This window comes from Protopterus annectens, chromosome 13.part0 (genome assembly GCF_019279795.1).
Source record: "Protopterus annectens isolate FY-2018-M chromosome 13.part0, PAN1.0, whole genome shotgun sequence".
NCBI lineage: Eukaryota > Metazoa > Chordata > Ceratodontiformes > Protopteridae > Protopterus > Protopterus annectens.
This window is the reverse complement of record NC_056747.1, coordinates 1,019,754,455-1,019,778,287: the sequence shown is the minus strand read 5'-3', so window position 1 is coordinate 1,019,778,287 and position 23,833 is coordinate 1,019,754,455. Positions and strand designations below refer to the sequence as shown.

At 43.9% G+C, this 23,833-nt stretch overlaps 1 protein-coding gene across 1 annotated transcript in view; it reads left to right on the top strand.

Moving 5' to 3' along the window:
* The window catches only part of CASC3 (CASC3 exon junction complex subunit), a 1,214,789-nt gene that overhangs the window by 650,074 nt on the left and 540,882 nt on the right, over positions 1-23,833 (top strand). Inside the window, exon 8 of the mRNA XM_044054937.1 lies at positions 1,618-1,720. Within this exon, the coding sequence (XP_043910872.1) occupies positions 1,618-1,720 (103 nt within the window). The remainder of the gene's footprint in view (positions 1-1,617; positions 1,721-23,833) is intronic.

Here is a 23,833-nt window from a genome sequence, read left to right as displayed (position 1 = left end):
CCTTCAGCCACCACTACTCAGTGGACGTGCTTTCAGTCCTGAGGGAAGCCAGGAAATCTCCTACAAGGAAATCTTACTTAGCTAAATGGGAGAGATTTTCCAAATGGTGTCTGGGCAAAGATCCATGCATCCCAGATTCCCCCCTAGGTCTTGCCTGTGTGTGTCAACTATTTAAGAGGGGACTTTCTTATTCTTCAGTGAAAGTCCACCTTTCAGCAATTTCAGCCTGCCTGCCACTAGACCCTCCCCTATTAGCCAGGCGCAATATTAAGCTATTCTTAAAAGGGGTCTTGCACATCAGACCACAAAGAAAACCCATCCCTCCACCCTGGGACCTGAAGTTCATCCTCGAAAAACTCGCACAGTCCCCATTTGAACCTGTTACTATGGCTACTCTGCAAATGTGCACATGGAAGACAGTACTGCTAGTGGCTAAAACCTCAGCCAGCAGGGTGTCAGAATTACAGGCCCTAATGGTCAGTCCTCCATACACGACCTTCCACAAGGACAGGGTAACCCTATGAACAAGCCCTTCCTTTATGCCTAAAGTGGTCAACCATCTGTTCTTAAACCAATCTATTCATCTACCCACCTTCTTCCCCTCTCCCACCAATGAAAGCGAGAGAATACTCCACTCCTTGGATGTACACAGATAGCTAATATTTTACGTAGACAAAACCAAATCTATAAGAAAATCCAATCAGCTTTTTGTTTCCTTCCACCCCAGGGCCCTGGGCAAAGCAGTCTGCAGACAAACCATCGCATGTTGGATTAGAAAGACTATTAGCCTATGTTACTCACACCATGGCAAAAAGCTCCCACAGGGAGTAAAGGTTCACTCTACCAGGGCATTGGCAGCCTCAAAAGCCTTCTTAAAAGGCCTGGACACTGCATCCATCCTGGAAGCAGCCACGTGGTCCACCATTCACACTTTCACCAAGCACTACAAGCTAGACAGTGTCTCCAGAGCAATTCTTTAGGGCTTTGTGGAATCTTCTACATCTACCTCCTCCCTTCCTTCCATCTAAGCTGTGGTACTCTTCCACACCAAGAGTACTGCAACATAGGAATAGAAGGACATAGAATAGTTGTGTAAAGTCTTATCATAACCATAGACATCCTTCTCTTCCATGTTGCAGTATTTCTTCTCACCCACCTAACCCCCTTCTCTATTCTCTCTCTCATTATTGACCTGTCTTAGGTCTCCTTGTGGTTGTAAACTACCCTTTGACAAGTTTAGCCACCAAATGGCTCTTTGATCCTATGGGTGACAATTGCTACTCTATTTAGACCTGTCCTACTGGGCTTTCAAGTTCTGAGGTCTGTGTGTGCAGACGTCACATTTAAGGCCCCTGGTTTATGGCCCTACATGATACATCCCATGCAACTACAGCAGCCAACCTGAAGCTTTTGTATAGGAGCCGACGTACGAGTCGCCTGAGGTGGGAAATCCCACACCGAGAATACTGCAACATGGAAGAGAAAGACATCTATGATCATAGTAAAATTTTACACAGCTATTCTTTTTCCATTATGTTGAACAAAATAATCAGTCACTGGTTCCACAAAACAGCTGTTCTGTTACCAGGTAGCTTTACACACTTTTCTTTCTTTTAGAGTGTACAAGGAGGCAGAGCAAAACGTTATTCGAGACAAAGACCAATCCCAGACACACCATCTATGCACATCAACCTGATGGATGCAGCATACTTTGATACAAGTGAGTATTTTTCATACAAATGGTGTAATTTTGTAGTGTGGACTCTGCAGTGTGACATTTATATGTAGTACTGCTTTCAGACACAAACATGTAAATTGAAATGTTAACTTTTAAAGTTTTCCTGTTTCTGGAGTTGGATATATAAATTGCTAGTTAGTGATCACTTGAGTTTTCTTTTTTTTTTCTTTTTGAGTGGATAAAATATGTCAACTGGCTACTATACTATATGTGCGATATTGTATTTGGTAGAAAGGTGTGATGCTGTTCCTTTCACTGTTGCAGTATTCCAAACTGTTGGGTTATCTTACCAGATAACTTGAATGTCCAGTCAGGATTCCAAAGCCAAAACCTTGCATAGGTCCATACGTCTTAGGTATGACCTAAGCCCTTGAGTTTAAGGGTACATAAATGGACGTATGAGCGTGAAAACCTCAGACTGTCTCACTACCACCCTGAATGCATGTCTTGCACCCATTATTATTTGTGCCTTCACTAGCTCAGATAAGTGGCCTGTTGGGGAACCTTCCTGATTGTTTTTTAAGTTTTGATATTTGCAGTTCTACTGGATGTTGGCTAAGATGGGAAAAAGTGCTGTTGTGATCAACGGATTCCCTACAAGTTCCCCACTCCCCAGGTCCTTTTTTCGTAGGTGACGAGCACGATTATAAAAACTGCAGTTTCTGCCATTCTTTTGTACCCAAAACCCTACAATATGCTCTTTTCCTCCATTAACACTTATTTGGAGAGTCAGTGCCTTAAGCATCTCGCCCAAGCTAAAATGGTGGATCCTTCAACTCCTGATGTTCTACCTATCCTAGAGAATTTGATCAAGAGGCCTAGGTCTGACATTTTGCTGCCTAGTTGGACTTGCCTGCTGAGGTTTCAGAACCCGTGGCACATTCAACTGTTTCTTAGACTCCCACTGCCATTACCCTACCAGAGACTGGTATGGCATCTGAATCATATATGTCCAATTTGACTGATCTTACCGATATTGATGAGGAAATTCCAGAAGATGTATAAAAACGTTTTAATAAATCCAAAAAGTAATGTTAAGCGCTTTCACTAATAATAGGCATGTCATTTCAAAACCAAAAGTGGCTTAGTAGATATAAAATCATTTAAACGAGGTGGAGTAGAAGCATCTGTAAATATTTGCCACCATAGTTCTTTATAAGATAGTATTCCCTTGAAATCACCCCCTCTTTGATCTATTGACACACTATCTACTATAACAAAGTTAAAAAAAAATGACTGTCACCATATTCTTTTATGTGTCTATATAAGGCATTCTTGTCATCTTTATACTGTAAAGATGGGAATAGATATGTCTATTGAATTTCCTCAAAATGACATGCCTATTATATTTTATAATTGTATTGTAATAGCATTATTACATTTTGATATATTTTTTTGCTCGTATTTATTTGTGTTATAACATAGTTTGGCTGTTTTTAAGTGTGTATATCTTTAAATTGGATGGGCAGTTTTAAACTGCATTGGCGCCAAAAAAGTTATTTAAAGATCATTGGAATTAGTTGCAGCGTTCTGATGAAGCTTGTTGTAGTACAAGTGAAAGCGCTTAACATTACTTTTTGGATTCATTAAAACGTTTTTATACATCTTTTGGAATTATTTCTACGTTTTATTCAAATGGTTCATATTGTTGGCGCAACTGTTGCGATTTGAGCAGAAGTGTGGGTGATCCCAAGACACAGAGGTTCTTTAACGTACTGGTGGATTTTACTTTGTGTTCATTGTTGTTCCACTGTACATAAGTGTTGATATTGATGAGGAGGGGGAATCTCACCTTCTCATTTCAGAAGGACCTTGAGGGTATTCCACAAATTTTAGTAAGAAAAAAATACCTGGGTCATTAATTGACGCCCATCAGGGGTTGGATCCACTGTATCTGGCTAAAATGGACATCACTCCAAAGAAGAAGGGGAGGACTAAAACTGTTACCTTCTTCAGACTTCTTGGGAAAAGGAGTGGATGGATTTTTCCCAGGGCCTGTCTAAGGCCATCATGACTCTTAAACTGCCATCTTTTGTCTCCTTTGCTCCTACTCATGCTACCACTCATAAGAGATATCTGGACTCATCCCCAGAGGATGGTGAGGCAGGTTATGATTCAGATGAACATTCTCTGGTGTATGCTTCCCAGATTCACTTACCAGGTCAAATGGCCTTTGATGATGAGGACTCTTTATTCCCAGATTCTCCTGTAGATGAAGTTTCATTTGAATAAACCATATCTAACATGATGCAATATTTTGAGTGGGTATCCTGAAAAAAGTTATGAAGTGCAAAAGAAGGTTTTACAGCATGCTAAAGGTTGGCACTTCTGTGCCTACAAAAGTCCCTCTTGTCCTGGGTTTTTTTGTGGATGCCTTTGCTTTTACTTCACTGCTCCTGATACTCAACCTCCAGCATATAAGGCCTAATAGATTTTGTAAAGTGCTCGAAGATTTAAAGTTTCCCTGTAAGAACACTTTGACAGATCCCTTTGCTTTTACTATTTCTACAGATGAGGTAGCTCTCTCAGCTTCAACTTGCTGCTAATGCCCTTCCATGACAAAGATAGCAGGGCATTAGACAGGTTTGTAAAAAAGGTGCACACTTCTTCCACTTTTGCTTTAAGAGCTCTGAGTTGTCAGATTCAAATGACCAAATATTTACTGTCTATTTTGGCTAGTTTAAACTTAACTGTGCTTTCTCTGACTGTTTCAGGCACTAAGCAACAAGCCATGTTATGTGGTGGCTCAGGCTTCAGTTATCCAAACATAACATCAAGTTCAGCTGTAATGCAGTGTAAGCCTCTTCTAGAGTAACAGGATCTGGCATCAGAAGGTATGCATAGTTTCACTGTTGGTACTTACCTGAGGAGATAAAAGGCAAGCTACTGGACTCTCCTCCTGAATAGGGATCTTTAATTTGGCCCCGAAGCAGCCAACTTGTTTAAAGCCCTGCAAGAGCAGGGTAAAACTATGAAGGATTGCAGACAAATTTTCCTCACTTCTGTCCCCAGGTATCAGAAAAACTGTTCAGCAAACCCACCTCCTCCTTTCGCAGGGAGTCTAGGCCCCAACATATGAGCCAGAAAATGCTCTAGAAAGTGATTTCAAGAGAAGCCAAACAAGGGTTCTAAGTCTGGAAGGCCTCCCTATCCAGATAGATCAGCATGACTACTTTCCACATGTTCGTCGTGTTACCCTGCAGCAGTCATCACACTTGGGTTATCCTGTCATCAGGCGGTCCCGCAGTCGGCCGGAATTCCAAAGTCTTGGTCCGGCGTCGGTTGCTGTCGCCTCTTCCCTGACATCAGTGCGCTAGGGGTATATATAATGCAACCGATGCCATTTTCTTCAGTCTTTCTTGCCGCGTGGTGTCCGAAGCAGAAGCAGTTCGCAAGTGCCGGTCGGCCGACTCCTGAGATTTTCGAATTCGAATTTCAGACCGAAGTCTTCTATAAAGCTAAGTACCCCGTTGGGGAAACTTTTCTTGCCTCGGACCGATGTCAGAAAAATTCTATTTCTTGTGGGAAGCAAATACCTCATAAGGATTTTCATTCTTTTTGCATACCTTGCCTAGGCCCAGACCACAACGTCAATTCTTGTCGGTTTTGTGCTAGGTTTAATAAGCGTACTATTAAAAGACGCTTTGATTTCGCACAACACTACTTCGGTAGGAAATTTAACTACATCATGCCGTCGGAGCAACCGACTACCGGCGTGCACAAAAAACGCAGGGATAAGGACAGACAGCCCAGGTCTAAGCCAGATTCCGAGGCCTCGGCTGATCCGGTCTCCGGTCCTCAGTGAGGCTCAGACGCAGCCCCTGACTACCGCAGTTCTGGAACCCGAGACCGCTATGGATATTTTGATGGAATGTACCGGGCCGATGCAGCCTTTTGCTTCAGGCCCTTCCGACGACTTTGCTTCTAAAGATGTTGGTGCTTCAGAAACGCCATCGGTTTCGGAAGGCGTTTTCAGACCGAACACTCTTACCATTAAAACGTTTTCTAAGTTGAAGACTCCTTCTAAACCTAAAAGGGCTGCACTTCAGTCTCCTGTTCAAGGCCCTATGCCTAAGAAACAGATGCTCAAAATGGCTGAAGATTTGATTTATTTAATCAGGGGTTCACAGCCCCCTCCTGACAAAAGGCCTAGACAAGAGGAAGATTATGCTTCCTCTGAGCAAATGTCCATTTCTTCAGACTCCTCTGATGACCAAGATTATTCCTTCTCTCCTTATGAAGATTCTGATGCTGAGGACTCTATTCCCTCAGCTTCACCTCCTGAAGACTACTCCTTTGGGGAAACTTTACACACTATGAGGGAACATTTTCACTGGGAAGGCCAGGACTACTCTGATTCAAAGAAAAGGCTCAGAGAGTTTCTTTTACTACCCCAACACAGACCACTTGCCATCCCACCAGTTTTGGACATTGTGGATGATGTCTATTTAGAATCCAGTTTCAACCCAGACTCTCTACCTCCTGCTCCGGCTAAGCCTGACAGATACTGCAGAGTGCCTGATTCCCACAAATTTCTTTACAAAAGCCCAGTAGCTGACCCAGAGACTATCTCCCAGGGTCCCAAGGGGGCTAAGGCTTCTATGGCTAAAAACGCAGTACCTTCTGAGAGGGATTCCAGAGCACTAGACAGGTGGTGGAAAAAGGTTTACACCTCAGCCACACTAGCTATGAGGGCACTGAATTGTCAATTTCATATGCTTAAGTATCAGCAATTTCTAATCTCTCAGTTAAAGCAAAGAATTACCTCTCTCCCTCAACAAACTGAATTGAAAGAAGTGCAGGATCTGTTGCATGCCACTGAGCAGGTGGGCAAACATACCTTACAATGTGGGTTTGATTCTTTGGAAGCCTCCTGCAGAGCAGCTGTCACTGGGTCTGTTATACATAGGCATGCATGGTTAAAGGAACAAACTCTGCCTGATCATGTTAAAGCAAAACTACTAGATGCTCCCTTACAGCAGGATGTTCTTTTTGGAGTTAAAGCAGAAGACGTTTTAAAGAAAATGGAAGATAAGGCAAAATCTATGCAGACAGTCAAAGATTTCTTACAAGTACAACCCCCTCGCTTCAGCAGAAACTGGCCAACAAAAAATTGGTCCTTTCCAGCCACTGACAGATCACAGAGGGGTACATACAGACGCCCAAGGGGCAGAGGACAACCACAAGCCCAGTATAAACCTCGCCAATGGGGCACTACAACACAGAAGGGAGGAGTAGGCAGGTCTCAATCCACCAGAAGGCAAACTCAATGACTTGCACCTCATCTGGCTAAGCAATACTCTTTTGGCAGCCCCCTTGGGGGGAAAACTCGCACTTTTTGCAGACAACTGGCACATTGTCACAAAGGACAAATGGGTCCTAGACATAATTTCACGAGGATACAGATTCCACTTTCACACCTTGCCAATGAAAAGAGGAATGCCAAACCTGCCACTAAATCAATGGGCAGAGGCACAAAAGCAAATTACAGCTCTCATGGACATGAGAACCATTCAACTGGTACCTACTCGAGAGCAAGGGCAAGGATTTTACTCGACTCTTTCTAGTGCCCAGAAAGGACAATGCCTGGAGACCAATACTGGACCTTTCAATTCTAAACACTTACAAGTACCCAAATTCAAGATGCTAACACTACAGCAGCTACTTCCCATGTTGGGCAAGGAAGCATGGCTAGTAACGTTGGACCTCAAGGAGGCATACCTGCATGTCCCTATCAGACAAAGTTGCAGAAGATACCTCCGATTCATTGCAGGTTCAACCCATTACCAATTCTCTGCACTGCCCTTTGGCTTGTCTACTGCGCCCAGTTTTTTCACAAAATGCCTGGCACCAGTAATGGTATACTGCAGACAAAGAGGAATTCAAATATATCCGTACCTGGAAGACTGCCTCATCCAAGCAGAAAGCAAAGACATTCTCTTACATCATCTGGCCTTTGTAAAGCATCTACTAAACTGCCTGGGGTACACAGTAAACGAAAAGAAGTCAAAACTAGTACCCTCACAAAAAATGACATTCCTGGGTGTCAGCTTGAATACAACGGCCCAGAAGGCTTATCTTACGCCAGACAAGCAACTACAACTAACTCAGTATTTCAAGACAATGGCAACAAAGACCCAATTAACTGCAAGAAAAATTCTGCAGGCTTTGGGCTTCATGGCATCTTGCATTCTAATAATACCATTTGGAAAGCTGCATATGAGGAAATTACAGTGGTACCTAAAAAGCGTATGGTCTCAACACAGCCACAGCTTGGACACAATGATATCTCTCCTTCCCTGCCTACAACAGGAATTTCTATGGTGGTCACAGGCATGTCACCTCAACAAGGGTCAGCCTTTCACCTTGCCCCCAGCCAGGCAAACTATCACAACAGATGCTTCAGACTACGCCTGGGTGGCACACATGGCAGGGCAATGCATTCAAGGCCTATGGACTGCAGATCAGAGAAATCTGCACATAAATCAAAAAGAGATGCTAGCTGTACAGAAAGCTCTGACAGCCTTCAAGGATCTATTACATCCAGGACAACTTGCAATAAAGATGGACAACACCATAGTTATGTGGTACATAAACAAACAAGGGGGTACGCATTCCTACCCTCTATGCAGGCAAGCAATGATCTTATGGAACGCAGCTCTGACTTACCAAGTCCAGTTACAAGCTCAATTCCTGCCAGGACAGAAGAACACATTGGCTGACGACCTCAGCAGAAACATCAAAGATCCCCACGAGTGGAAACTAGACCCACAGATATTTGCAATGATAACTCAAAAATGGGGTCTTCCAAACATAGACCTGTTTGCCAGTTCTCAAAACTACCAACTGACAAAATTTTATACAAGGACATTTCACCATCAAGCTTGGAAGGTGGACTCTCTCTCTTTCAGTTGGAAAAACCTGACAGCATATGCCTTTCCTCCACTACCTCTCCTCACAAAGGTTCTCTTGAAGGTCAAAAAGGAGAAACCACGACTGATTCTCATAGCCCCAGACTGGCCACACCAACACTGGTACCCGCTATTGAAAAATATGGCCCACAGCCCACCATGGATATTGCCTCAAATACCCCATTTGCTCACGCAACAAAACAAACAGATTCTTCACAGCCAGCTCAAAACGTTAAATCTGGCTGCATGGCAAATCAACTAAACATCCAACCAGCTCCTCTTTCACAAGCAGTTCTGGATGGTATTCTGGAAGCCAGGAGGCCAAGCACCAGGAAGGCTTATTCGGACAAATGGAAAAGGTTTTGTGCCTGGAACCAAGCTAAAGGCCAAGACACAATTCAGCCTCTCATGCCTCACATTCTACAGTATTTAGCTGAGATGTTGCACAAAGGACTTTCCTTTTCCTCAATTAAAATCCATGCTTCAGCTATTTCAGCTCACTACAACACGGATCCACCTTTATTTTCACATCCTCTTCTAAGGCAGTTCCTCAGAGGGGCAAAGAACATTAGACCACCCAGGAGAGCTCCTACACCAACATGGGACCTCAACTTTGTTCTGGAAAAACTAACGCTACCTCCCTTTGAACCAGCTTTTTGTGCAGATCTTCAGTTCCTATCATGGAAGACTGCCCTGCTCCTAGCAATAACTTCAGCTAGGAGAGTCACAGAACTACAGGCACTAATGGCAGTGGAACCTTTCCTCATCTTTCATCAAGACAGAGTTTCTCTACGAACTAATCCTTCCTTTATGCCTAAGGTTGTTTCCAGTGTAGCTTTAAATCAAACCATCCACTTACCCACCTTCTTCCCCAATCCACAGAACAAAGGTGAGAGACTTCTGCATTCCTTGGACATTCACAGGCAGCTTCGTTACTACTTGGACAAAACTAAGGCTTTCAGAAAAACTGACCAGCTCTTTGTATCCTATGCTACAGCTTCTCAAGGGAAGGCTATATCTAAGCAAACCATTTCTAAATGGATAGGTCATTGTATACGGTTCTGCTATACCCATCATGGGAAACCAGTCCCTGCTACCATTAGATCCCACTCTACCAGGGCAACAGCTACCTCTACAGCCTTTCTCAGGGGGGTTCCAACCAAGGAAATTTTAGAAGCTGCAACTTGGAGTTCAGTACACACCTTCACCAAACACTATCACCTACCTCTTTACTCTAAGTCCAGGGTGGGCTTCGCCACTGCAGTTCTGCAGGGTGTGATTGCCTCCACTAACCCTCTGATACCTCCCCCCTACCTTAGCTTTGGGATTCAACCCAAGTGTGATGACTACAGCAGGGTAACACAATGAACATAGTACAGTTTTGTACCTACCATAAATGTAGATGTTCAAGTGTTCACCCTGCTGCAGTCCAGGTTACCCTCCCTCCATCCCCTCTGATCTTCTGGAAAAATCTCTTCTATGCCTTACTGATGTATTTGCTTATAGCCGAAGGGATTTGGTGTTTGTGCAGTATTCACTCCATTTGGTACTAATTCTGACCACCTTTTTGGGGGCACCTGACATCTGGGGCAAGAAAAACTGAAGAAAATGGCGTTGGTTGCATTATATATACCCCTGGCGCACTGACGTCAGGGAAGAGGCGACAGCAACCAATGCCGGACCAAGACTTTGGAATTCTGGCCGACTGCGGGACCGCCTGACGACAGGATAACCCAAGTGTGATGACTGCAGCAGGGTGAACACTCGAACATCTACATTTATGGTAGGTACAAAACTGTACTTTACTTGCCCTCCTTGGTTCACCCTTTCCCTCTATATAAAAAAGGCCAACCTCATCTCTTTCAAACTGGCAGCTCATACCTTCAGACAGATGGAGCTTTTACATTATTCAGCAGCGTTGCAGGATGACTTGGAAATAAATTTTGCCTTTCAGAGGCATTCCTCCACCCCTCCCAGTCAGTTAAGCCTATGTTCTGTCTTGCCAGCCCTGCTCAACCAATGTACAATAGAACCTGTTCCACAACAGTACGTAGGAAAATGGTTTTATTGAAAAGACCATTTCTAGTACCTAGAAAAAGAGAATGGAGACCTGCACTGTATTTGTCCCTTTTCAAGATTCCCCCATTCAAAATGTCACTCCAGACTCTTACCTTTCATCCTTATTCAGGCCTTTCTGGTGTCCCTGGTTGTGAAGGATGCCCATCTCCACATCCCCATCCACCTTTTTCATTACATTTATATGATTTTCAGCTTATTTATCCCACTTTCAGTTCTCTGATTAACTTTTTATATTATCTACAGCACCAAGGGGTATTCTAAAAGTGCCTAACACCAGTCATTGTCTTTTGCAGAGCTCTGAGAATTCAAATACTACCATATCTAGTTGACTTGTTAATAAAGGCATCATATCAGCAGATCCTTATGCAGCATCTCAGCTTCACTACTTCCCTTCTTCAGCATCTAGGGTTCACAATCAATTTGGTCTACTCCGAATCCTACCCAAGACCTGGTCTTTTTGGACTGGAGACTCGACGCATGCAAACCTTCCTCCACTAGACAAGGTACAGAGCCCCTCCAACTACTTTCAGTCTCTCTTCTCTTCAAACTTGTTTTGCAAGGGAAATTCTCAGGACTCTGGGATTCATAGCAACAACCATACTCATGGTGCCCTTCTCCAGACTTCACATGAGAAAGAGTCAGTGGTACCTGAAATCTATCTGGTCCCAGCATTGTCATCCTTTGGGCCCCCAGATCCCACTTCTTCCCTCCCTAAGGAAAGAATTTCAGTGGTGGAGATCACAGGTAAACCTCAACCCATGCTTTCCATTTCATCTGCAGATACCGCACCAGGAGCTGTACACAGATGCCTCAGACATAGCCTGGTGGCCATGGATGGGCTCCCTGATTGTCCATGGTCAATGGCCACCAAATCTGAGAACAGAAAACACCAGCCTGAAGGAGATGTGGGCACTGAAGCAGGCCCTGCAGATCTTCTTTCACACCTCGTCTCCGGGTCCCCTCAAAAATTTTCCACAGACAGCACTGTGGGAACAAGGTCTTATCAGCTATGCAGCTCACTTTTAAGAGACTGTTTCCAGAATGTGCCAGTGTTTTCAGTGGGAGAACACTAAAGTACTTCAGTCCATCAGAAAATACTATGAGCTTTTACAAAAGGAGTTTCTAGAACCTTAATCCATTTTCACAGTTCTGTTAACTCTGGATAATGTGTGTCACTGCCTGCAATTGTCTTGACTATCAGGCTACTGCTTCTTAAAATGCAGATAGAATATATAACATTTCTCAGTCTTAAGTTTGTTTGTGCTGTTCCCAAACCTGACCCAGCAGCTATAGTTTTAGATGATCCCAGTGCTGCTAAACACTTGGTTAATTCCAGTCCTACTGTCTCTGACAAGGATGGGAAGATTACTTTAAATATGGGGAAAAAGTGTATTCTTCTGTAACTTTGATTTTCAGAATTTTGAATTGTCAGGCTCGTATGTTAAAATTTATTCTAACTAGTAGAAGTATAAGGAATGTTTTGTTTGTAGCTGCTTCTTGTGAGGAAAACACTGCTTTAAATAATTTGGTTTCTTCCTTTGTTCAAGTCACACCTGATTGTTTACAGTGCGTTTATGACTCAGTGGCCACTGGTACTGTTTTGAGGAGGTTTGTCTGGCTTCGTTCTCAGAACCTCTCAGATGACATGAAAAACGAGATTTTAAATTCTTTAGATAGAGATTGTTTTTGGTTACAGTGCTGTAAATGTCAGAAAAGTGTGATGAAAAGGATAAGTTGACACATTTTCAGCAATTCTTTTCCAAATTTTCTAAGGGGTTCTCTAAATTCTCATCTAATTTTGACAAAAAAAAAATACACAGTCTCAATAAAATGCAGGTAAACAGATGTTTAAGAAGTCACTGCGGGGTCCAAAAAGAATTTAGAAATCCCCAAAACCAAAGACAGTCCAACAAGTCAGAATGATTATTTAAGGAACCTTGTACCACCTCCCACCCTAGCAGTCAGTTTTCCCTTCCAGAAAGTCTAAACCCCCACTTTTTTCATTGGCAACAGATAGTTTCAGACAAGTGAGTTTTGAAGATTATCCCATCAAGGTTACTGATGGCAGTGGGAGGAAATCTCTCCTTTTCGTGGAGGGGGTTAATTCCTCAGCCACCACACCAAACTCTTAGTCCCCCCCTCTTTCATCACATGGTGTCCCAGGGAGTGATGGAACCAGTTCCTCTTTCCCAGGTTGGAAGAGATTTTTATTCAAGGATGTTTGTAGTAACAAAGAAAGAAATTACTTGGAGACCAGTTCTGGATCTTTTTTTTTTTCTTTCCTAAACCTGTTTGTGATGGTACCCAAGTTTAAAATGCTGTCAGTTCACAACCTACTCCTTCCTCATTCAAATTTCCTGGTAACACTCTATATGAAAGATACTTATCACATCTCTATTCATCCAGATTTCAGGCATTTCTTAAGGCTTTCTGTGTCTTAATCACATTATCAGTTGTCTGCCTTACCCTTTTGACTGTCCACTGCAACAAGAGTGTTCACAAAGTGTCTAGTTCCAGTTACAGCTCATTGTAGGCTACAGGGTATCCACATTTTTCATGTTTAGAAGACTTGCTTATATTTGCCGAATCTTTTTCAAAGTGTCAGAAATCTCTCACTTGGGTGAGAGATCTCTCACACAAGTTGGAGTTGCAAGAGAGCATTCAAAATTCTTTCTTTCTCTCACTGTGAGTTGTCAGCTAGATAACCTCAGTTCAAAGATCTTTTCTTACATGGAAAAAAAATAGATCTATGTCTAGATCTTTTTCTAAGGTTTTCCACTCGGGTTTTGGTCACTGCAGGGGAATACCTCATGATTTTACCTCAAGATTTTCGGTCTCATGGCATCTGTGATTCAAATGATTACCCTTGCAAGACAACTTCTTTCGGCTGTTCCCGTTGGGGGGCACCACAGCGGATCATCTGTTTCCATTTCTTCCTGTCCTCTGCATCTTGCTATGTTACACCAACCACCTGCATGTCCTCTCTCACCACTTAGATAAACCTTATCTTAGGCCTTCTTTTCCTCTTACCTGGCAGCTCCATCCTTAGCATCCTTTTCCCAATACATGCAGCATCCCTCTTCAACACACATCCAAACCAACGCAATCTTGCGCCTCTGGCTTTGTCTCCAAACCATCCAACCTGAGCTGACCCTCTATGCTGTCCATCCTCGTCACACCCAATGAAAATCTTAACATCTTTAACTCTGCCACCTCCAGCTCTGACTCCTGCCTTTTTGTCAGTGCCACCGTCTCCAACCCATATAACATAGCTGGCCTCACTACCCTCTTGTAGACCATTCCTTTCACTCTTACTGGTACCAGTCTGTCACAAATCACTCCTAACACTCTTCACCCACTCCACCCAGCCTGTACTTTCGTCTTCACTTCTCTTCTACACTCAGCATTACTGTGAACTGTTGATCCCAAGAATTTAAATTCATCCACCTTCGCCAACTCTACTCCCTGCATCCTCACAATTCCTGTGTCCTCCCTCTCATTCACACACACACATTCTGTCTTAGTCCTGCTGACCTTCATTCCTCTCTGCTCTAGAACATATCTCCACCTCTCCAGGGTCTCCTCAAACTGTTCCCTACTTCACTACAGATCACAATGTCATCCACAAGCATCATAGTCCATGAGGACTCCTGTCTGATCTAATCTGTCAACCTGTCCATCACCACTGCAAATAAGAAAGGGCTCAAAGCTGATCCTTGATGTAATCCCACCTCCACCTTAAACGCATCCGTCACTCCTATCACAGACCTCACAACTGTCGCACTATCCTTGTACATATCCTGTACCACTCTTAAATATTTCTCTGCCACTCCCAACTTCCTCATACAGTACTACAACTCCTGTCTAAGCACCCTGTCATATGCTTTCTCTAAGTCCACAAATATGCAATGCAGCTCCTTCTGACCTTCTCTGTACTTCTTCATCAACACTCTCAGAACAAACATCGCATCTGTAGTGCTCTTTCTCCTTCATGAAACCATACTGCTGCTCACTAATCATCACCTCCCTTCTTAACCTAGCTCCCCCTACTCTTTTCCATAACTTTATGATGTGACTGATCATTTTTATCCCTCTGTAATTAGTACAGTTCTGCACATCACCCTTATTCTTAAAAATCTTTACCAAAACACCATTTCTCCACTCCTCAGGCATCCTCTCACTTCCAAGATTTCATTAAACAATCTGGTTAAAAACTCCACTGCTATCTCTCCTAAACACCTCAATGCTTCCACAGGTATGTCGTTTAGACCAACAACCTTTCCATTCTTCATCCTCTACATAGCTGTCCTTACTTCCTCCTTGTTAGTCCATTGCATTTCCTGATTCACTATCCCCACATCATCCAAGCTTCTTTCTCTCTCATTCTCTTCATTTATCAGCCCCTCAAAGTACTCTCTCTGTCTGCAAGACTCCATGTGAGAAACATACAATGGTATCTGAAGCCTCTTTGGTCTTGGCACCAACATCCTTTATCTTCTTCCTTGTTCAAAAGCAGTCAGTCACTCCAGACACCTTAGACTTTGCTTAAGGTTCACCAAAGGCAGATGCAAGCACATAAATATAAAAGAGATACTTGCTCTGATCAGAGCACTCAAATCCCTGAATCATCTTTGGTCCCAGGACCTATTCAAGTAATTACAGACAATCCCACAGTCACATGGTACATCAGCAAGCAAAGGAGAACCAGGTCATATCCCCTTTGCAGACTAGCCATGGTAGTTTGGGATATAGCTTCACAGCACATTCTCACTGTACAGGCATCCTACATTCAGTCAGAGCAAAATTGAGTGGCAGATAAGGTGATCTGGACAAGGGCAAACCCTCACAAATGGAAACTAGGGCAGGGGGCCTTCCACAATTTGATTCATCTGTGGGAAGTTTCTGTAGATCTATTTGCCTCCTATCTCAGCAATCAGCAGGCAAGATTTTGTTCCAGGGATCCAGGCAGAAGGTCTGGAAGACAGATTTCTCTCTCTCTCTGCTTGGACAGGAATGTTCCTGTATGCTTTTCCACCCTTTCCACTGATAACCAGAGTATTTCTGAAAATTCATAGGGAATCACCAAGATCATTGTAGTGACTCCCTTCTGGCCCAGGTAGCAGTGCTTCTCCTTTTGAAAATGGCCAAGGGAAATTACCATAAGATTCCTCCCAGAATGGCTCTACTCACACAAGATTAGGGGTATTTGAACACCCAGACTCTAACTTCAGGTGACTTCCTGGATGATGGGGTCTTAATTCCCTTTAGGCACCTGTTTACTGAGGACATCCAGCAGGTATTAATGGAAGCAAAAAATCCTGTTACTAGAAAATGCTATATTAATAAATAGAAACCATTTTGTAGTTGTTGCCAACAACATATCCAGCATCCACATAGAGCTATTTTTTATCTGATTTTACAAGATTTGTGAGAGTTACTATCCTATGACTTTTCTTACTCCTCCATCAAGGTTTATCAGTCATTTTTGTATGTCTGCTCAAGGTTCCTTCTCTTTCAAGGCAGCCTCATATCAAAATGTTTTTGAAAGGGGTTTTGCATATGAAGTCAAAAAAAAAAAAAGAAAACTTGTGGCCTCCTCTTGGGATTTTAATTTTGTGTATGTACCAGATAACTTGGTTGACTTGAAGTTCTTAACATGGGAAACAGTTTTACTGATTGCTGTGATCCTTATAACTCTATCTCATTTTCCAGAGAGGCAAGGGATTTATTTGAGAACAAATCCATTTTTTCCCTAAAATGGTTTCCGAGTTTACTTTAAGGTAACCACCGTAAAAAAACTTCTCCAAAGCCAAGTTTGTGCTTCTCAAGACAGAAGTGGCAAACTTCATGGCATCCATGCAGACAGAAAGTAGAAGTACGACTGCTGAATCTTACACCAGTGCACTGTATGAACACATACTTGAGTATATGGGCTGTGCCATCCCAAATAGCACCAAGACTATCTCCTCCAAAAAACGAAGCCAATCTGGTGGTCCCCTGCCATAAACAAACTCTACAACAAAAGGAAGAAACTGTTGCAAAAAAAGAGTAAAATCCCAAGATTGGAAAAACTCCCTTGTCAGCCTCAGTAAGAAGCTGAGATCCCTCATAAGATCATCCAAAGCTAGTTACGAAAACAAAATCACCACAGCTTCTAAAGACAACCACAAGGCTTTCTATAGTTATGTCAAGAATCTCAGTGGCAACACTCAGATCTGCTCTGAATTACATCACAATGGCACTAAATATACAGAGTCAACTGATATTGCCAACATCCTGGCAGATAGGTTCAGTTCAAACTTTACCCCCCTCTCACCCCCTAAAGGGCCCATTTCAATACCGGAAGAATACCAAGTCCCAGTAATCACAGCCGCACAGGTAAAAACCGCACTCCCCAAAGCCAAGACTACAGCATCCGTAGAACAAGACAACATTCCGGGATGTATTCTGCACGAACTACAAAACGAACTGGCACCCCCACCTAAGTACCATGTTCAATCATAGCCTCACTCCTACTGTCCCACTCCATAAGGTGGGGATCCACCATAGACCCCGGAAGCTACCACCCCATTAACCTGACAAGCCTGATCTGCAAAGCCATGGAACGTATCATCATGGAACTTATAAACAAAAACATAGGTAACCTTCAAACTATGGACCCCACGCCGTCTGGGTTCGTGAAAGGCAGATCATGTCTCCTAAACCTGGTTGACTTTGTTGAAGCAGACACCAAAGCTGTGGATGAGGGTAAAGTGGTTCACACAGCCTGTCTAGACCTCACCAAAGCCTTCGATACCATCTCCCACTCTGGAATCATAGATAAACTCACTAAACTGGACATAAATCCCTATGTCAAATGATGGGTTGCCAGATGGCTCACTGACAGAAACCACACCATGAAAGTAGCCAACTCCAAATCTGACTCCAGACCAGTTACAAGTGGAGTACCACAGGGTTCAGTCCTGGGTCCACTTCTGTTCGGCATGTACTTCTCTGAAGGTCAGGCCAACACAGAGGGTCTGTGGCTAACAAAGTCCACAGACAACTGCAAACTGAGAGACATTATTGAATCTCCAAATGATGTGGACATTCTACCAAAGGTCCTCACTGAAACAGATGCCTGGTGTCATAGCCATGGCCTCAAGCTCAACGCCAAAAAATGCATAGTCACCCCCTTTGGGGAAAAAACCCTGTGCCCATGAACTACCACATAGGCGGTGGGCCACTAAACACCGAAAGTGTGATGAGACCTAGGGACACAGGTGGACAGTAGTCTCTCCTTAAATAACCACATTGCCACAGTAGTCAGGAAATCCTTCTACGTGGCACACCCCATCACAAAAGGATGTCCTTCATGGATGCATCTGCAGTCATAACAAATGGGTTGTCCTGTCGTCAGGCAGCCCTTCGGTCGGCCGGATTCCAAAGTCTGGGTCCGGCTTCGGCTGATGTCGCACTTCACCCGACGTCATCTCTGCTGGTCTTCGGGTATAAAGGCATCAGCCGGCGCCATTTTCCTCAGTCTTTCTTGCCGCGTGGCCGAAGCAGAAGCTGTTCGCAAGTGCGGTCGGTCAGATCCAGAGATTACTACTACCGAATACTACTTGAAGACTTCTAAAAGCTAAGTACCCCGTTGGGGACTCTTTCTTGCCTCAGCCGATGTCAGAAAAAGTCAATAACTGTTTAACTTGTGGGAAACAAATACCTCATAAAGATTTCCACTCTTACTGTCTGCCTTGCTTAGGCCCAGACTACCGCGTAGCAGCCTGTTCGGCCTGTGCTTCCTTCAACCGAACGCTAAGGCGGCGGTCGGAGTTTGCTGAACAGTTTTTCGGCTCAGACTTTGCGTACATTATGCCGTCGGATCCTCCGACTACCCAAATTGTTAAAAAGCAGGAAAAGACCGACACTTTCGCGGTCCGCGGTTTCGGCGAAACCATGGTTAAGCAAGCGCGAGTGTCTCGGTTTCGGCGAAACCGAGAAAACTGGTCAATCTTCAGCGAATCCATGACTACTACTGAGGCTCCCGCTACTTTACCTGAATCGGCCTCAGAAATTTTGCCTACAACTGTGGCTTCTAGTGAGTTATCAGACACCATCCCTTTGGATGTCTCTACCCCAGCACGTGGTGCTGCTAGACCCCCTGCAGCCATGTCTATCAAGGCCTTTGCCAGGGCTAAAGCAGCCAAATCTGCTAAGTCAGTGCCTGTTAAACCTCCCTCACACAGGCCCACTTCCAGTTCACAAATGCTTACTCTGGCAGAAGATTTAATATCCTTAATTAGGGGATCCCAATCTCACCCAGACAGGGCCTCTCAGCCCCCAGAAAAGAGACCTAGAACAGAGCCCCCCGAGCCAGTGTCCTCTGATGATTCTGCGGAGGACTCCGACATTACAGAACAGCCAGAGGATCCTTTCTCTACTTATGAAGACTCTGATGCGGAAGAATCCATTCCAGCTGCCTCTCCACCAGAGGAATTTTCCTTTGGGGAAACCTTACATGCCATGAGAGAGCAATTCCAATGGCAGGGACAAGATTTCTCAGATTCAAGAAAAAGGCTTAGGACTTTTCTGCACTTACCACAGCATAGGCCCTTAGCTATTCCTCCTGTTTTGCCTGTTGTGGATGATGCATTTAATGATGTCTGCACTGCTCCTGATTCTTTACCTCCAGCCCCTGCCAAACCTGATAGATTTTACAGGGTACCAGACACTCATCACCACCTATACAAGGCCCCACTGGCAGACCCCGAAACTATTTCCCAGGGGCCTAAGGCAGTTGCCTCGACCACAGCAAAAAACCCTATTCCTTCAGAAAGGGAAGCCAGGTCTTTAGACAGATGGGGTAAAAAAGTTTACACTTCTGCTACTCTCTCAGCTAGAGCTTTAAACTGTCAGTTTCACATGATCCAATACCAAGAGTTTATGCTTGATCAGTTAACTAAAAAACTAACCTCTGATGAATCTATAGATAAGAAATATGTATTAGAAATGGTGAATAACATACAACAGGTTAGTAACCATTCCTTAAAATGTGGCTATGATGCACTGGAGGCTTCATTTAGATCAGCCATGACTGGCACAGTGATAAGAAGACATGCATGGTTGAAAGAGCAGGTCTTACCGGATCATGTTAAAGCTAAGCTATTAGATGCTCCTATGGATAAGGCCAGTTTATTTGGTACACCTGCCCAGGAGGTAATGAAGAAAATGGAAGAAAAGGCAAAATCTGTACAAACAGTTAAAGATTTCTTACAGGTTCAGCCCCCAAGGTTTAGCAGGAACTGGCCTGCCAAAAATTGGTCCTTTCCTGACTCCACAAGATTCCAAAAGGGCAGGAATAGACGCTCCAGAGGCAGAAATCAATCCAGAGGAGGTGCCTACAGAGGACGACAGTGGCAAGGTAATAACAGAGGCACAGACACGACCACTACCACTGCAACAGGACAATCACAGTGACTTGGCTCTAACTCCGCCTACCAGGGAGCAAATAGCAACACCATTAGGCGGAAAGTTAGCCTTATTTTCGAAAAATTGGCACTATATCACAAAAGACAAGTGGATTTTGCAAACCATAGACCAAGGCTACGGTTCCACTTCCACACCTTACCAGTCAAAGAGGAATGCCAAACCTGCCTCCAAATCAAAAATAGAAGCTCTACAACAGATAAGGCAATTAACAAAGATGAGAGCTGTGGAAAGAGTACCAATAACAGAACAGGGCAAAGGATTCTACTCCAGACTCTTCCTAGTACCAAGAAAAGAAAAAGCTGGAGACCTATTCTCGACCTGTCCATCTTAAACACATACATCATTGTCCCAAAATTCAAAATGCTGACCCTACAGCAACTTCTTCCCATGCTGGGCAAGGAGTGTTGGCTGGTAACTCTAGATCTCAAGGAGGCATACCTGCACGTCCCCATTCGTCCAAATTGCAGAAGATACCTCAGATTTCTTGCAGGATCAGAGCATTATCAATTCTCAGCATTGCCCTTTGGCTTATCTACTGCGCCCAGAGTATTCACAAAATGCCTGGCATCAGTAATCGCCCACTGCAGACTACAGGGAATCCAAATTTATCCATACCTGGACGACTGCCTGCTACAAGCGGACAACAAAAGCAAGCTGACAACAGATTTACAAAGGGTCATTTACTTGCTACAAGCCCTGGGATACACAGTCAATTTACAAAAGTCAAGGCTGATGCCATCCCAAACAAGAACATTCTTGGGCGCGGAATTGGACACAGTAAAACAAATGGCATTCCTAACTGCAGAAAAACAAAAAGAACTCCCTCTTTACTTCTTGGCATTAACAAAACAGAACAAACTAACAGCAAGAAAAGTTCTGCAGGCCTTGGGCTTCATGGCATCATGCATAATCTTGGTCCCACATGCCAGACTGCATATGAGAAAACTACAGTGGTACCTAAAGAATTTATGGTCCCAACACAGGCACAGTCTAGAAGCAGAAATACCACTAATCCCATGCCTAAAACAGGAGTTCCTATGGTGGGCTCAAGCATGCCAGTCAAACCCAGGCCTGCCCTTCCACAACTTTCGAACAAGCCAAACCATCACAACAGACGCCTCAGACCTAGGATGGGGGGCGCACATGCTGGACAAATGCGTACAAGGATTGTGGACTCAGGACCAGCTGCACCTGCACATAAACCAAAAAGAAATGCTGGCAGTACAACTGGCAATCCAAAAATTCAGACCATTCCTCAAAGAAGGACATTTGATGATAAGGACAGACAACACCACAGTCATGTGGTACATCAACAAGCAGGGAGGCACTCATTCATACCCTCTATGCAGAATGACTGTGGGCCTTTGGAATCTGGCACTCAGCTACAACATCCAGTTACAGGCAATATTTGTACCGGGAAAGGAGAACACTCTAGCAGACATGTTAAGCAGAACCACCTCGGATGCTCACGAATGGATGCTACACCCGGACATCTTCAAGACCATCATAAAGAAATGGGGAATGCCACAAATAGATCTATTCGCTTCCCCTCTCAATCACCAGCTCAAAAAATTCTGCACAAGAACATTCCACCCACTTGCATGGAAGGTGGATTCGCTCTCCTTCAGCTGGAAAGGTCTGACAGCATATGCATTTCCACCTCTTCCCTTGATACACAGGGTATTACTAAAAATCAAGGAGGAACGTCCAAGGATAATCCTGATAGCTCCGAACTGGCCAAGACAACACTGGTACCCATTGCTGAGGAGCATGTCTCGGGAGAAAATGTGGACAATACCCCTGATGCCTTTGATGTTAACTCAGAACAACTACAGCATCATGCATCCAAACCTAAAAACTTTGCAACTGACTGCCTGGAACATCACATAGCTGCAACTAATCCAGATCTTTCCCAAAGGGTTAAAGACATTATCCTTGAAGCCCGCAGACCTTCAACAAGAAGGAACTATGCAGGAAAATGGAAAAGGTTTGTCATTTGGAGTGCTGAAAGAGGAAAAGATGTGTCGAGTATAGATATTGCTAACATTCTGGAGTATTTGGCAGAGCTTCTACATACAGGCCTGTGCTATTCCTCCATCAAGATACATGCATCAGCTATTTCAGCAGAATACAGCTTTGATCCACCTGTCTTTTCACATCCTCTACTCAGGCAGTTCCTCAGAGGGATCAAGAATGTAAAACCTCCTAGGAAACCACCATTACCAGCATGGGACTTGAACTTTGTGCTAGAAAAGTTGACACTCCCTCCGTTTGAACCAGCAGCAACAGCAGATCTACAGCACCTGTCATGGAAAACTGCTTTCCTACTGGCAATTACCTCAGCAAGGAGGGTTTCTGAACTCCAGGCCTTAATGGCAGTACAACCCTTCCTAATCTTCCATCAAGATAGGGTGTCCATGAGAACTAATCCTACATTTATGCCTAAGGTGGTATCCAGAGTGTCTTTAAACCAGGCAATCCACCTACCTACCTTCTTCCCCAATCCACAAAACAGAGGGGAAAGAATGCTGCATACCTTGGATGTACATAGACAGCTACGCTACTACCTGGACAGAACCAAAAGTAGCAGAAAAACTGACCAGCTTTTTGTAGCCTATGCAACAGGAAGGGAAGGAAAAACAATTTCCAAACAGACAATCTCCAAATGGATAGGAAATTGCATACAATTCTGTTACTCCTACCATGGAAAACAAATTCCACAGAACATAAGGCCTCATTCTACAATGGCTACAGCCACTACCACAGCTTTCTTACGAGGAGTGGCAACCAAGGACATTATTGAGGCGGCTACTTGGACCTCCATGCATACATTTGCCAAGCATTATAATTTACCTCTGTATTCTAGATCCCGAGCAGGGTTTGCCACTGCTGTACTGCAAGGGATCCTAACCACACCATAATTTTTTTTTCCTCCTCCCCTAGTTGGCTATGGTATTCTACCCATTTGTTATGACTGCAGATGCATCCATGAAGGACATAGTACAGTTTTGTACCTACCATAAATGTAGATGTCCGAACTGGATAGCATCTGCAGTCAGGATTACCCTCCCTCCTTCCCCTCTGTGGTACTCCTAGGGTATTTACCCTCCTAATAGCTAGCTGGGGGGGGGGAGTCTCTTATGGTGTATTTGTTTGTATATATGTACATACATGCTTATTTTTTGTGTTTGGCTTCTATCCTTTTGGAAACATTGGCATTTATCCAAAATTTAGCCTTCCAAGAGGGCAACTGGCATCTGGGGCAAGAAACACTGAGGAAAATGGCGTCGGCTGATGCCTTTATACCCGAAGACCAGCAGAGATGACGTCGGGTGAAGTGCGACATCAGCCGAAGCCGGACCCAGACTTTGGAATCCGGCCGACCGAAGGGCTGCCTGACGACAGGACAACCCATTTGTTATGACTGCAGATGCTATCCAGTTCGGACATCTACATTTATGGTAGGTACAAAACTGTACTTTTCTCATCCAGAAAAAAGGAGGTTATTGTTCCTCTCTACTCATCCCTCATTAGACCTATTATAGAATACAACGCCCCATTTGGTATGTACCTCACAAGACATTTACAACAACTGGAAGGGCCACAGAAATGCCTCACAAAGAGGATCACTGGC